Consider the following 16363-nt stretch of genomic DNA (forward strand, 5'->3'; position numbering starts at 1 on the left):
CGGCAGAGAATCCAGAGAGGAGGAGAATGAGGGGTTAATGCTCTGTGGGTTCCTTGCTGTATATTAGCGGCAGAGATCCCGGAGAGGAGGAGGATGAGGGGTTAGCGTTCTCTGCGCTCTGTATAAGCTGGATTTACCGTATATTAGCAGCAGAGATTCCGGAGAGGAGAGGAGGAGGCTGGGGGTTAATGCTCTGTGGGTTCCTCGCTGTACAAGCGGTATATACAGTATATTAGCGGCAGAGATCCCGGAGAAGAGGAGGATGAGGGGTTAACGCTCTCTGCGCTCTGTATAAGCTGGATTTACCGTATATTAGCGGCAGAGATTCCGGAGAGGAGGAGGCTGGGGGTTAATGCTCTGTGGGTTCCTCGCTGTACAAGCGGTATATACAGTATATTAGCGGCAGAGATCCCGGAGAGGAGGAGGATGAGGGGTTAACGCTCTCAGCGCTCTGTATAAGCTGGATATACTGTATATTAGCAGCAGAGATTCCGGAGTGGAGAGGGGGTTCCATGTCACTGGAATGTTCTGTGAGGAAGAACAGGTTGTGCCACTTGTTATCTGTGCCTCTCTGCAGTGACAAACATTCAGGTGACACTGCGATAAGGGGACACTGTTTCCTGTCACTCACTGGCAGTACATTGAGCTGATAGTGAAGCAGAGAGAGAGGTGGAGCCACACTGCCCTCTGCAGGCACAAGGGAGAACTGCCGCTCTTACAATCGCTCACTAAAGAAATGATGATAGTAGGGAAAATCAGTGAGATGCAAATAAATCTAAGCTCATTCAGGATTGTGAATTCCAGATGCAAATATATGCGGCTTGAAAATCATCCAATCTAATTAAACCTTGTAGGACATGATTGGTCCATTTTCAATTTACATTTGCATAGAAAATGTGCATAATCCTGCATGAAGTCGGTTGGTAGGAAATTCTCTGGAAGGCCACAGAGATTGTCTGACCTCTGCACACACTTCCCTGCATAGTATGAGGGACTGCTGGGGTATCTGCACAAAGTCTGGCCTGGGAAAGGTGGCCACACACGGTACAGGTTTTTTGTGATTGGCTCCCAGTGATCATGGGATCAGCAGCCAATGAAATCGGCTCCTGGCTGACTCACAGAGCTCTGCTATCCAGGGCCGGTTTAAGCGTGGGGGCCCCCATGTCTGAGTTTCCACCCCTCCCCCCCGTGCGATCACCTGACTGCTCCCCGGGTCCCTACGAGTGTGCTTCAGCGGGCAGGCAGCGGCTGAGGCTGGCACGGTGTCTCCTTCCTTCTCTATGACCCGGAGCGTAAACAACATGTTTATGTGCCGGGTCATAGAGTGAGAGGGAGACAGCGTGCCAGCCTCAGAGTGCATGGGATGTGCAGCTGCTGCCTGCCCACCAATCAGATAGGTAGTTAATTGAAGCACACTCGCAGGGACCCGGGGAGCAGCATTTGGCAGGGTTGGTGGCGCGGGGCCTCTGCAGAGGTCGGGGTCCCCGGGGCAATTGCCCCCTTTGCCTCTATGGCAGCGCCGGCCCTGCTGCTATCATACTGACAGCAAGGCGAGTCCGCTGCAGCGGAAGTATATTGAAAAAAATACACTTCCGTGCATGCGCATCGCAACGCGAATGTGAAACATTAAAAAAATATGGTGTCATTGACTTACATGACTTCCGGCCACCGCACGTCATTGCATATGTTGACAGGTAATGCACTGATGCTTTGTGTCAAATTGGATGCTTCCGAAAAAAGGGTACCGCAATGCAATGAATATGTCCCGGTGTGGCAGGGGTCTGAGGATGCCCCCCAATAAGGTTTAGGTCTGCAGACATGTTTGGCCAGTCCAGCATCTTTACCCTCAGTCTCTTTAGCAGGGCAGTGGTTGTCTTGGAGGAAGGTTTGAAGTCGTTATGCTGGAATACTGCCCTGCAGCCCAGTTTCCAGAAAGGAGGGCTCATGCTCTGCTTCAGTATATCACATACATGTTGGCATTCATGGTTCCCTCAATGAACTGTGGCTCCCCAGTGCCGGCCCCACACCATGACACTCCCACCACCATGCTTCACTGTAGGCAAGACACACTTGTCTTTGCAACTGAAATGACATCATAAATATTCACAATGTGATCTCTGTCTGTCAGTGACATGATAAATTGTTCTAGAACATTGTAGGATAATCTGTGTGTGTTCAGGAACAGATCAAATCTTTGTGTCTCCTCCCTGCCCTGACGGTTTGGATAAATACAATCCAGATGGTAGAATCTCCTCCTTTTATTACTGCAACATTTAATGGCTTCTCACCTCTCAGCTTGTGCCAGGAAAACTCCATTTATTTCCATCTCAATAGATGATGAATAGTTTATTTCCAGAAAATCTGCTTCATTATATACTGTACCTACCGTAATTATGCAGAAATATGTGAATCCAAATGTACAGCTTTACACGGATCCTCCGTACCCCAACTAAACGATAACCCAGACATCTTCCGTAGCACTGTACAGAGTACATAGTCATGTCACTGACAGTCCCCAGAGGAGCTCACAATCTAATCCTACCATAGTCATAGTGTAATGTCCTACCATATTATTATTATGTATTTATATAGCACTGACATCTTCTGCAGCACATTACACAGTGCATAGTCATGTCACTGACTGTCCTCAGAGGAGCTCACACTCTAATCCTACCATAGTCTAATGTCCTACCATATTATTATTATGTATTTATATAGCACTGACATCTCCTGCAGCACATTACAGAGTACATAGTCGTGTCATTGACTGTCCTCAGAGGAGCTCACACTCTAATCCTACCATAGTCATAGTCTAATGTCCTACCATATTATTATTATGTATTTATATAGCACTGACATCTTCTGCAGCACATTACAGAGTACATAGTCATGTTATTGTCCTCAGAGCTCACAATCTAATCCTACCATAGTCATAGTCTAATGTCCTACCATATTATTTTTATTATTATTATGTATTTATATAGCACTGACATTGTCTGCAGCACTTTACAGAGTACATAGTCATGTCACTGACTGTCCTCAGAGGAGCTCACAATCTCATTCTACCACAGAAATAGTCTAATGCCCCTAACATATTATTATTATTATGTATTTATATAGCAGTGGAGGACCCTCTGTATTGTTCCATAATCTATAGAGAGAAGGACATGTGGTATTGTTCCATATTCTTTGACACGGGACCTTATTTAATGGACATTAACACGGTCACTTTCAGGGTTGCTCAGGACTATCATGAAGGATAGTCTTGTGAGAAGATTTGTAAGGGCTTCAAGTAGGTCTGTGGCATCAGGAGATGAAGGATAGTCTTGTAAGAAGATGTGTAAGGGCTTTGAGTAGGTCTGTGGCATCAGGAGATGAAGGATAGTATTGTGAGAAGATGTGTGAGGACTTTGGGTAGGTCTGTGGCTTCAGAAATGAAGGCTAGTCTTCTGAGAGGATATGTGAGGGCTTTGAGTAGGTCTGTGGCATCATGAGATGAAGGATAGTCTTCTGAGAAGATGTGTGAGGGCTTGGGGTAGGTCTGTGGCATCAGAAGATGAAGGATAGTCTCAGGGTCGGACTGGGCCACAGTAGTACAGTTTTTTCCCTCGGTGGGCCCCCCCTCCAGGTCTCTGGTGCCCCCCCCCCCCCTCCTTGTCTGACAGAGCTCCAATTGCTGCCTGCAGCACAAAAATTCTCTTCTCAGTGCTGTAATCACTCATGCTGAGAGCAGTGGCGTAGCTAAGGAGCTGTTGGCCTCGATGCAAATTTTACAATGGGGCCCCCCAAGCACTCTGTACATAACAATTGATACGATGCACCAAAACCTGACAATGGCAACTACAGTGTCAGAGGTGCAAGAAGGGGATGGGAAATAGTTTAATGATTACCACTGTTCAAAGTATCTATAGAAGTGATTATTATGAGCAAAGGACCAATAGAGAGGTAATACTGTAGTTGAGGGAGGGCCCTTCGGGGCCCCTTTGGCCCAAGGGCCCCGATTCAGTCGCAACCTCTGTGGTCGCAACCTCTGAAAAGTAGAACATTACTTTATATTGGAGGAGGGGACTCTATGCAAAGTTTTGCTGGGCAGCAGAGTCTCTAAATTACAATGCTGCTAAAATCATGTACGTTTTTGGCCCTGTCCATAATACATCATGACCACGCCCACCTTCTGGTGCATGGCCACGCCCTTTTTTCACCGCAATCATGGGATGTGTGGGCCCCAGGTTGAAATTTCATTGGTGGGCCCCACGTGTCCCAGTCCGACCCTGGATAGTCTTGTGAGAAGATGTTTGAGGGCTTGGAGTAGGTCTGTAGCATCAAAAGATAAAGGATAGTCTTGCGAGAAGATGTGTGAGGGCTTCGGGTAGGTCTGTGGCATGAGGAGATGAAGGATAGTCTTCTGAGAAGATGTGTGAGGCTTCAAGTAGGTATGTGGCATGAGGAAATGAAGGATAGTTGTCACGATCGGTGTAGCAGAGAGAGGGTCTGATTACCGGTGAACTGCAGTATCACAGAGAATGCAGAATATACCCGATTATCGATGATCTGCAGTATCACCGATAATCCGATATAACGCTAACCTCTGAACACCTGAGTAGGGTAAGTGCTTGGTGCAACAGTAATACCTCGAGGACTAAGCCTCAGAAACAAGTGCCGTACAGTATGAAGTACTGCAGCAATACAGATTCCTTCCGAAGGCCTTGACTCTCCCGGGGGAGGAGTCAAGCGGAGCGTAGGAAGGACAGAACGTGAGTGACACCTAGGAGAGAGTGTCACTAACAGATCTGGGAACTGCCTCTAACAGTAAGGTCAGTTCTCGAAGTCAGGCAAGCCAGGTCGTAACACACGGACAGATACAGTACAGATTCAGAACGCAGAGGCGGAGACTAATAAACAAGCAGGGTTCGGCAACAGGGTATCAGAAATATCGGGGTACAGAATCAGGAGTCAGATGCAGAGTCTAAGAGCGAGCCGAGGTTCGGCAACAGGGTATCAGAATGACAAGGTACAAGATCAGAATACAGAAGAATAGTAACAAGCTTGAGGAACCTGAGGAGCAGGTTCCCAATGAATACAGCATGGGCCCTGGGGCAGTAAATACAGAGCTGGCCCTGTGGAGCAGGTGCCCAGCAAATACAGCGCTGGCCCTGGGGAGCAGGTGCCCAGCAAATACAGAGCTGTCCTTATGGAGCAGGTGCCCAGCACATACAGTGCTGGCCCTGGGGAGCAGGTGCCCAGCAAATACAGCGCTGGCCCTGAGGAGCAGGTGCCCAGCAAATACAGAGCTGGCCCTGAGGAGCAGGTGCCCAGCAAATACAGCGCTGGCCCTGTGAGCAGGTGCCCAGCAGATACAGAGCTGGCCCTATGGAGCAGGTGCCCAGCACATACAGAGCTGGCCCTGTGAAGCAGGTGCCCAGCACATACAGGTATGAACTATCTCCTAGCGATAGAGATAGTTCTCAGGGTCGGGAAGGCCAAGTCGGCAACTCACAGACAAACAAAGTACAGGATCAGAAGACAGAGGCAGTGTAGTCAGACAGGCAGAAAGTCATAACAGATAATCACAATCAAACTAGTACTTTAGACTATCAAGAGAATCTAGCTAAGTGTAGGATTACAGCTCCAGCTGGTCCCGGCACACTTTCGGATCTGACTAAGGGTCTGCGTGCTCCCACGAAGTGATTGCAACGACAGGCAACCAGCAACTGACTAAGCAGCAGAATATATAGTTGCTGGACTCTGCTGCCCCGCCCGAACCATTCAGCCAATCATGAGTCCTGCAGGAATCAGCTGACCTTCCTGATCAGCTGACACTTCCTCTGCAGGTATAAAGGTCCTGATTTCAGGCCCGCGCGAGCATAGCTCTCCATCTGCCTAGATGCACTAACAGACCCAGCCACACCAAGCACATGCTGCTGCATGCAAACAGCCGCTTTGCTGTCAGGACATGCGGCGGCTTTTCCGCGTTCCACCACACAACCAGACGCAAGCAAACCGCCGCGTAGGACGCGGAGTCAGCCGCCTGCCTATTGGCACACGCGGCGGCTTTTCCGCGTTTCCTCACAATAGTCTTGTGAGAAGATATGTGAGGGCTTCGAGTAGGTCTGTGGCATCAGGAGATGAAGGATAGTCTTGTGAGAAGATGCATGAGTGCTTTGGGTAAGTCTGTGGCATCAGGAATAAAGGATAGTCTTGTGAGAGGATATGTGAGGGCTTCTGGTAGGTCTGTGGCATCAGGAATGAAGGATAGTCTTGTGGGAAGATGTAAGAGAGCTTCGGGTAGGTCTGTGGCATCAGGAATGACGGATAGTCTTGTGCAACGGTGTAACAAAAGCCCCTGCAAGGGATGCAGCCGCAGGGGGGCCCTGGCTCTGGGGGCCCTCAAGGGCCATGAGGGGGCGCAATGCAGGAAAGGGGAGCAGCAGGCACAAACAGGGTCAGGGAGTGGGGCCAGCTTTCCCCACCTCACCTTGGGCTACCATCAGCGCTCCCCCCTCCAGCAACGACAGCTGGGGGGCACATCCAAAGTTTCGCAGGGGGGCCCAGTGATTTCTAGTTACGCCCCTGGTCTTGTGAAAAGATGTGTGAGCGCTTCGGGTAGGTCTGTAGCATCAGGAATGAAGGATAGTCTTCTGAGAGGATATGTGAGGGCTTCTGGTAGGTCTGTGGCATCAGGAATGAAGCATAGACTTGTGAGAAGATGGAAGAGAGCTTCAGGTAAGTCTGTGACATCAGGAATGAAGGATAGTCTTGTGAGAAGATGGAAGAGAGCTTCGGGTAGGTCTGTGGCATCAGGAATGAAGCATAGACTTGTGAGAAGATGGAAGAGAGCTTCAGGTAAGTCTGTGACATCAGGAATGAAGGATAGTCTTGTGAGAAGATGTAAAAGAGCTTCGGGTAGGTCTGTGGCATCAGGAATGAAGGATAGTCTTGTGAGAAGATGTAAAAGAGCTTCGGGTAGGTCTGTGGCATCAGGAATGAAGGGTAGTCTTGTGAGAAGATGTGTGAGGGCTTCTGGTAGGTCTGTGGAATCAGATGAAGGATAGTCTTGTGAGAAGATGTGTGAGGGCTTCTGGTAGGTCTGTGGCATCAGGAGATGAGGGTTTATCTCACATCTCATTCCTCCACCATGATGGCCACATTGCCGACCTGTGTGACACTCCATAAATACAGCCACATCTGGGTCACACTGACAATCAGAGCAGTCGGGGAGACTGTTTACACCGCCTCTGTACTGTGCTGGAGATTAGACTTGATGTAATGTTGTAAATAAACGTATCTTGCCAAGAGCAGAATGTAAACACGATAGAGAGAGAGAGGAAGACGCCATCTTGTCATCATGGCTCCGGCCTTGACTGTCTCTATAATCTATGAGAGCATCACATACTTTCCACACAGATGCATGCTAGCTGCAGCCCAACAACACACAGCGACTCCTCCACACCCTTTTATGTGAGCAAAACACTTGTTTATTGGGCTTTAGAGGATTGTTACATCTATTGTTATATATATGGTTTCGTTAAACCCCCCTCTCCCACCAGACATCCGTCACATTGTTGGTCTTACCTGTGCCTGGTGTACCAGTCCGCCAGGAAGTGCTGCCAGAGAGACCGTGGTGCTTCCTGTCTGACTTTTTCTATGTTTTGTCAGAAATTCCTCCTCCTGCATTGTTGGGTGTGGCAGATGTGCAAAGCTGGGGACTCATGTGTGCAGAGATCTCACCAGCAGAGCTCCTAAAAGATAAAATACATTTGGCGGTTTTAATTCAGCCTGTACCAAACACATAAATATCGAATTCTGGTGCTCGAAGCAGAGTATCTAATACTACAGGGCCTAGAGCAGAGTACCTACTACTGCAGTGCTCGAAGAAGAGTATCTAATACTACAGGGCCCAAAGCAGGGGATCTAATACTACAGGGCCCAAAGCAGGTGATCTAATACTACAGGGCCCAAAGCAGGTGATCTAATACTACAGTGCCCAGAGCAATGTACCTAATACTACAGGCCCAGAGCAGAGTACCTAATACTACAGGGTCCAGAGCAGGGAATCTAATACTACAGGGCCCAGAGCAAATTACCTACTACTGCAGTACTCAGAGCACAGTACCTAATACTACAGTGCCCAGAGCAGAGTACCTAATACTACAGGCCCAGAGCACAGTATCTAATACTATAGGCCCAGAGCAGAATACCTAATACTACAGGGCCCAGAGCAGGGGATATAATACTACAGGCCCAGAGCAGAGTACCTAATACTACAGGGCCCAGAGCAGGGGATCTAATACTACAGGGCCCAGAGCAGAGTACCTACTACTGCAGTGCTCAGAGCACAGTACCTAATACTACAGGGCTCAGAGCAGAGTACCTAATACTACAGGCCCAGAGCAGAGTACCTAATACTACAGGGCCCAGAGCAGGGGGATCTAATACTACAGGGCCCAGGAGCAGAGTACCTAATACTACAGGCCCAGATCAGAGTACTTAATACTGCAGGGCCCAGAGCAGGGGATCTAATACTACAGGGCCCAGGAGCAGAGTACCTGATACTAATACTACAGGCCCAGAGCAGAGTACCTACTACTGCAGTGCCCAGAGCAGAGTACCTAATACTACAGGGCCCAGAACAAGAGATATAATACTACAGGCCCAGAGAAGAGTACCTGATACTACAGTGCCCAGAGCAGAGTACCTACTACTGCAGGGCCCAGAACAGAGTACCTAATACTACAGGGCCCAGAACAGGAGATATAATACTACAGGCCCAGAGAAGAGTACCTGATACTACAGGCCCCGAGTAGAGTACCTAATACTACAGGGCCCAGAACAGGAGATATAATACTACAGGCCCAGAGCAGAGTACCTGATATTACAGGGCCCAGAGCAGAGTACCGCATACTACTAAGGTCCAGAGCAGAGTACCTAATACTACAGGGTCCAGATCAGAGTACCTACTACTGCAGGGCCCAGAGCAGAGTACCCAATACTACAAGGCCTAGTGCAGAGTACCTACTACTGCAGGGCCCAGAGCAGAGTATCTAATACTACAGGGCCCAAAGCACAGTACCTAATACTACAGGGCCCAGAGCCCAGGCCTCCTGTAATTGTTCACGCACAAATGTTAGTTGTGTTGTTCACCTTGCTGTGGGTCTTCCCAACACAGCAGTGTCTATCCTGCTGGATTTCCATCCAACCATTAATTGGATGACCCTGACATGTGGTCCACCATGCCATTGAGACACAAGCTTCTGAAGAAGAAGCTTCCTTCTTGTCTGGGTTATGGGAAGCCCTTCTCCATCCAGCTTGGAGAGGAGATCTTGTCATAGAGAACGGTCCTCATTCTTAACATTTTTCTTCTACATAGTTCTACAGCTACGACTTCAGCAGAGAAGGGAGCGTCAGCATCTAGCGGACCATGGCTTCCGGCATCGTGAGTATTCCTCTGAGACCTTCTCACGGGCGTCCCTCACCGATGTGACCCTCACTAACCTTTTACATGAGTGGACTAGCAATACTCACCTTCATGGACTTGTGTATATGTTCCTGCAATGTTACTAGAGACCTCTGAGTGTTGTGAAGTGTCATCTACTCATCACCACTAAACTAAAACTAATCCAGCTGAAACTTCCGACTCGGAATACGTGCGAGAGCTCTACGGCACCACAAGAACCTGCAACATGGTGCTCCAAACTACAGGCGCTCGTCCACAGGACACGCCTCCAGATCTCAAACAATGGCCGTGAATCTGGTGGGAGGTTCATTGATTTTACCACTCAGATTTTAATGATCGCTATAATTGTGTTTTGTCTTATTCTAGGTACACATAATGCAATACCATAATGGGATCGATTTTGTGCAGTACTGAACTGATCATCGATCCTGTTATCGATCTGGAGCAGATCAGACATTTCGTGAATTATTGATTTGACCCGTCGATCTGACAGGAAATTGCATAGTGTGAACCTCACATTCAAACAAAACCTAGCATTGAGCCCATTAATGTAGCCAGTAGGCCGGTCTTATCTAAAGCAAGCCAAAGAGACACAACCCAATCACCTTTGCCACTGCTCACCTCCATAAACACGAGTTCTGGGCTGTTTGTGGGAGTCTGGGGCATCCGTAATCCATAGACGTGAGATTTGTGCCCAGTCTGGTGCCGTTTAGCAGTATTCGGTGACTCTCCTCTGATGACAGTCAGTACTGCCAAAGTACCATGCCCATGCTCTATTACTCTGAGCAAAGGGAATGCAGAGGGAGCAATACTGCTCAGGCCCTGAGGTCTGAAGACCTTACCCATAACTGCAAACTGACATGATGTAATTCTGGTCCTCTCTCTGCCTCTTGCCTGCTACTGGCCCTTTAGTGAAGTTATTGGTTTGTAAGATGTAATATTTTAGCTGGTCTTATGATATGGAGTCCTGTATGGGGAAATGCGCAATATGAGGGGGAGGGGTTCCCAATTCTGTACTGCAGCTTCATAGCGTAGCTGAGTACTTGTGTACAGTTGTCTGGAATGAGTGACGGTGATCCGGACGGTCCTAGTGACTATCACTATACAGACACATGGAGCGGCCTGCTCTGTTGTATGGAGAGGAGGGTGAGCAGAATTAGAGTGGGAGGAGCTCAACCATAGTGCTTGGACGTCATTGGTTGTTTAGCAATCTGGCATTGTCAATAAACTATTAAGGGGGACACCTGTAGTGACGTTAAATTCCCATCCCAGGCCATTATTTAGGAAGACCTAGATACCCAGGGCCGGATTTACTGTAAGTGTCAGACGCCTAATAGCATATAAATCTAATCGCCTTAAACTGCACCCCTGAAAACATGACGCTTCTTAATCCCGCCTCTTACATAGGGCCACGCCCACCCTTAACAATGGACATAGATACAGCCTCCCACAGTCAGCTAGATGGAGGAACTTGTGGGAAGCTGGCAATTGCCTAGCATGCCTAGCAGGGCCGGATTTGTACTCTTTATCGCCCAAGGCCGCTTTCACCCCCTCCAGTATAGGTAGCCAGATAATCCCTCCCCCTTCCCTCTAGTATTAGGTAGCCAGATGGCCCCCCCCTTCCCCTCCAGTATAGGTAGCCAGATGACCCCTCCCCCTTCCCTCTAGTATAGGTAACCTGATGACTCCCTAAATCCCTCCTTTTCCCACTTCCCCCTTTCAGTATAGGTAGCCAGCTTGCCTTCACACCGCAGCAGCCATCAGTGTCACTCATTTCTCAGCTCATCTCCAGTGCAGAAGCTTCATCTTCCCCTCTGTCTCCATTGCCGCCCAACTCCATAGCCACCGGCCACAATGCAAACATGCACAGAGAGCAAGGTGGCTGCTGCACAGCTGAGTACCGCGGTCAGGCGCTCGCATGATCTCCCTGCATTGCAGCATTTGCAAGTTTACAAATGCTGCATAAGGTCAGCCTGCTGCTGTGGTGCCCTTGCTTCTGTGGTGCCCTAGCTTCTGTGGTGCCCTAGGCCATGGCCTAGGCGGCCTTGTCCTAAATCCGGCCCTGATGCTAGTGATACAAGCGGGCATGTGTGTAACTTTGCGTCCTGCTGTCAGGTGTGCGCTGAGGGAGTAGCAGAGATGAGCTCTCACCTCTCTTCTGGGATAATAATGGTTGGAAATGGAGGAGGTGACGCAGGACTGCTCATTATCACAGAAGCACGTGGAGTATTTGCAGCCGGCCACGTGGCTCCCAGCTCCACTCTGTGTATAAATTCTGCTATTCCGGCTCAGCGAGGCTATCAGCAGAGGCAGCCCCACGTCTCTCGCACGTCTCCTGCAGTGAGTGTGTGTAGAGACGCACCAGTAAATATTTATTATGTCCCGATGTATGTCGGCGTAGGGTGTCTCCTGCAGGCTCTGCACCATCTGCCTCTATACGGGGATCACAGCTGGTCAAAGCTCCACAACAGCCTCAGCCGTCCTATCCGGGGCCTCATCCTACACAGTCATCTCAGCCAACAGTTATTATTTTATTCTATATTCAATAGGCTCATAGTTACATTTCTTTAGCCTTAGAATAGTGTTTGTTTTCAGCCTCTCAGTAAATTCAAAACACTAATGAAAAGGACTTCAAACACAAAAGAAAAGCACTGACAGCGTGGAGAAAAAGCAAAGCAAATGCAAATTGGACTAAAATGAAATGCTGGACAGCAGCCGAAGTTCAGACCTGTGCTTAAAGAGAAACTCCGACCAAAAATTTAACTTTATCCCAATCAGTAGCTGATACCCCTTTTTACATGAGAAATCTGTTCCTTTTCACAAACAGACCATCAGGGGGCGCTGTATGACTGATATTGTGGTGAAACCCCTCCCACAAAGAAACTCTGAGGACCGTGGTACTCCTGGCAGTTTCCTGTCTGTGAACCCTGTTACATTGTGGGAAATAGCTGTTTACAGCTGTTTCCAACTGCCAAAACAGCAAGCAGCAGCTACATCAATTGCCAGCATTTAAAATGTCACCATGTAATAAATGTCAGAATATAAATCAGGGATTTAAAATATTTTACAATGGGCAACCACTGACTAAATCATTTATACATAATTATTGTAAAAATGAAGCACTTTTTTTATTACATTATTTTCACTGGAGTTCCTCTTTAACCTCCGCTCCTCAAGAGCCCAGCCCAAACGCAACGATTCATTCTCCGCGACGTTTGTTTGTAGCCACTAACCGTGTGATCGCTAACGCAAGGTCTGCTAACCGATTAACGTAACCGTGTCAGTTGGTTTATGAAGATCATGACAATTAGGATGACCAATACAGGAAGCTCGGATATTAGAACTAAGGGTAGTCACAAGAAAGGGGGGGGGGGGGATGTCGTCCATAACTGACACACATTCTGGGTGGAGCTTTGTGCTTATGACTCCACCCTCAGTTCTGAGTCATTTGGGATGTGTAAGTCTCCAGCATGCTGGAAATTCTATAGGTGAGCAGAGTATGAGCCACTGACACTGACAGTATCCCTGTCATATGGAAGATGCGAGCTGCAGTATCAGGAAGGCGTGGTGCTCTTCACCTAGATCCTTACAATTATCCTGCTGCCAGCACCACACAAAAGATGGAGGCACTTGCTCCATGGTAGTGTTGTGGGTGTCCTGCGCTGCAGCCCATCTCCTAGCAGTAATGGTGACCTGGTAATGATAGAATGAAGGCGACACCACTATGGGTGAGAATGGGCGGGAAGCCACAACATATCCCATCCCCCATTTTGGACGGTTGATCACCTGGCAAATTGGAGCATTCATGGGCACCTTAGGTCTGTCCTTTTCTGGGCAATGTCTGCAACAGTCACTGCCGTGATTCGTGACAGATATCATTGATGCTTTCCAAGATTCTAGACTTTTTTACTTAGAGCATTCAGAGGAGCAGCTCCACAACTGATTTTGGTATTTGCTCAGTTCACAGTACAAGCTGCTAGTCCCCGACTATCAAAGATGGCTCCCAACAGAGGAAGCCAGCAAAGAACTCTCCAGCAAAGCCCTGACATCTGGCCTCCAGGGCGTGGGCGTGACCACCACGGCAGCCCCAGGACCGCCTAATGCCGATCGGCGTAAGGTCCTGTGGGCGTGTTTTACAGGAGATCACGCCCACCTCCTCTCTCCAGTAAAGCCCGGACATCTGGCCGCTAAGAGACTGTTAGACGGCGGAACACCGTCTATTTACTGTGTACAGCAATGCGATCCACGGCAGCGCTGTACTAGGGACAGCCGTGTGACACGGCTGTCCCCCTGGGACGCAGGAGAGCAATCAGCTCTCATTGGCTGAAGCCTATCATAGCTGGTCACTGTCATAGGCTGGCAGAGGGAGGGAGGGACTGTTATAAAAATAATTTAAAAAATAGTGTTTTTCATAAAAAATTAAAAAAAAAAATATAATGAATAAACAAACAATCCTAGGAGCAATCAGAGCCCACCAGCAGATATCTCTGTTGGTGGGCAGAAAGGGGGGGGGGAGATCACTTGTGTGCTGAGTTGTATGGCCCTGCAGCGAGGCCTTAAAGCTGCAGGGGCCTATTTTGTAAAAAATGGCCTGGGCACTAAGGGGGTTTAAGTCCATGGTCCTTAACCCTCCTGGCGGTCTATTAGAAGCCGCCAGGGGGCAGCGCAGCAGTGTTTTTGTAAAAAAAAATGTTTAAACCATGTAGCTATAGCCGCTGTGCAGCGGCATCCCCCCCCCCCCCCCCCGCCCGCTTCGATCGCCTCCGACAAAGAACGCGATTTCCTGAAGGGCTTCCCTCGTCGCCATGGCGATGGGGCAGGATGACGTCACCGACGTCATTGGGAGTCCCGATCCACCCCTCAGCGCTGCCTGGCACTGATTGGCCAGGCAGCGCACGGGGTCTGGGGGGGCGGCACAGCGATCGGCGGCTAATCGCCGAGTAGCGGCGGCGATCGCAATGCACACGCAGCTAGCAAAAATTATGCGAATCGGCCCAGCAGGGCCTGAGAAATCCTCCTGCGCGGCATAGCCCGAGCTCAGCACGGGCTTACCGCCAGGGAGGTTAAAGAGACTCTGAAGCGGAAAAAAAATTATGATATAATGAATTGGTTGTGTAGTAGGGGTAATTACTAGAACATTGGTAGCAAAAAAAATATTCTCATATTTTTATTTTCAGTTATACAGCCTTTTTTTTTATAACATTGCATCATTCTATAATATTTGCAGTTTACACATTACTCAGCATTCAAAAATGTTTTTACAGAACAGGCAGTGAACTTTTGACCTGTCCTGAAATGTTCTCTGCAAAAGAAAAACACAATACAGCTGAGATAACCTAATCAGAAGTCAGAGCTCTCTGCGACTTTCAAAGTTGTGGAGCTCAATGGCAATTTGCATAGATAACAACTGGAGTTTCTTAACTCCTCCTGTACTGGAAACAAATATTAGACCTATGTCTCTGCTCCTAATACTTTATTTCTTAGCTGTATTACACAACCAATTCATTATATCATAACTTTTTTTTTCCGCTTCAGTGTCTCTTTAAGTGGTTAACAACTCTTCAGGGCCAGGTGATACAATTCACCAAACAACAGAGATTGAGCAAGTACGTGTTATGGATTCCAATGAACCCAACGTTAGCCATGCTTGAGAAATTCCAAAGTGATAAACAGGAGTTGTTTGTCGTCTTTATCATTGTTAAAATTAAAGGGAACCCAAGGTGAGAGGGATATGGAGGCTGCCATATTTATTTCCTTATAAACAATACCAGTTGCCTGGCAGTCCGGCTGATTCTCTGCCTCTAATACTTTCAGTCATAGACCCTGAGCAGGCATGCAGGAGATCACGTACTCTGGATTAGCCATATACTTGTTCCAGGGTTTTGACTCAGACACTACTCATGCCAGAGAATTAATAGGGCTGCCAGGCAACTGGCATTGTTTACACGGAAATAAATATGGCAGCCTCCATATTAATCTCACCTCTGGTTCCCTTTGAATATAGGATTATAAAATCACCCCCTCCTTGTAAACAGAGACCTGTAGAGCATTTCTGTCAGAAGTTGTGCAAGTCAGCTTGGGGTCTGTTCTGGTCTTTCAACATTTTATGGCAGCGTCAAACCCAGGATGTCTGGAAATCGTGTATTTGCCTATTTTTATAACACTTCCAATCAGCCTATGGTTTAGCCCTTTGGAAGCTTGGCCTCCTGGGAGATCTCAGACGGGCATATCTTCCCGCTGTCTCGGTTTGTCCTTGCATAGAATCTGGCCGGGATTTAGGTATAAGAGGGAAGTTTAGGGTTCTAACCTCCAGTCACGTGTGTGTTGTCCGGATTGTTATGTTTATCCATACGTTTGTTTATCGTTTCAGCCCTCAAGAGCCCGGCTGGAATTCAAGAGCAGAGAAAGAGCCTGGAGCGAGTCAAGGTAACAGTTCATGGTCTTCTTCCAGTCTCAGGAAGTGCGTGTGTGGGGGTCCACTGCAGTTGGCTTTTGACCCTCATTTCCAGGGACACTGAGGTCCCAATGACATTGCATTAAGCAGGTGTCTCCTACCCTCGAATTCCAGGGAAACTAAACCATAAAAGGGTAAAAGCAGGTGTTTCTTGTCCTTCATCTCCAAGGCAGCTTAACAAACGTTGTCCCTGTTCGTTTTCTTATTGTGCTGCTATTTTAGTCAAGCAACAGTAATTTCAGAGGTGTTCCTAACCGAATACAGTGATATCTAATACAGAATCATGTCTATTAATAGAGCAGTGCTGTTTGAAGGCCAAAAGATCACGGCCATCCAGTATTAGCCTTCATCCTTGTCCATGGTGTACAGAGATTTTTTTGCATTTTCTGAATCCTTTAATGATATATATCTGTAGTTGATTAAACCCTTTTAAGTCTTTGTAATTTTTTGCATGG

General features: G+C 48.1%; 1 protein-coding gene across 1 annotated transcript in view; it reads left to right on the forward strand.

Moving 5' to 3' along the window:
* MYOCD (myocardin) overlaps window positions 1-16363 on the forward strand; it is a 77514-nt gene that overhangs the window by 18665 nt on the left and 42486 nt on the right. Inside the window, 1 exon segment of the mRNA XM_068261894.1 lies at window positions 15825-15880. Within this exon segment, the coding sequence (XP_068117995.1) occupies window positions 15825-15880 (56 nt within the window).

The sequence above is a fragment of the Hyperolius riggenbachi genome, chromosome 12, assembly GCF_040937935.1.
Source record: "Hyperolius riggenbachi isolate aHypRig1 chromosome 12, aHypRig1.pri, whole genome shotgun sequence".
Classification (NCBI taxonomy): domain Eukaryota; kingdom Metazoa; phylum Chordata; class Amphibia; order Anura; family Hyperoliidae; genus Hyperolius; species Hyperolius riggenbachi.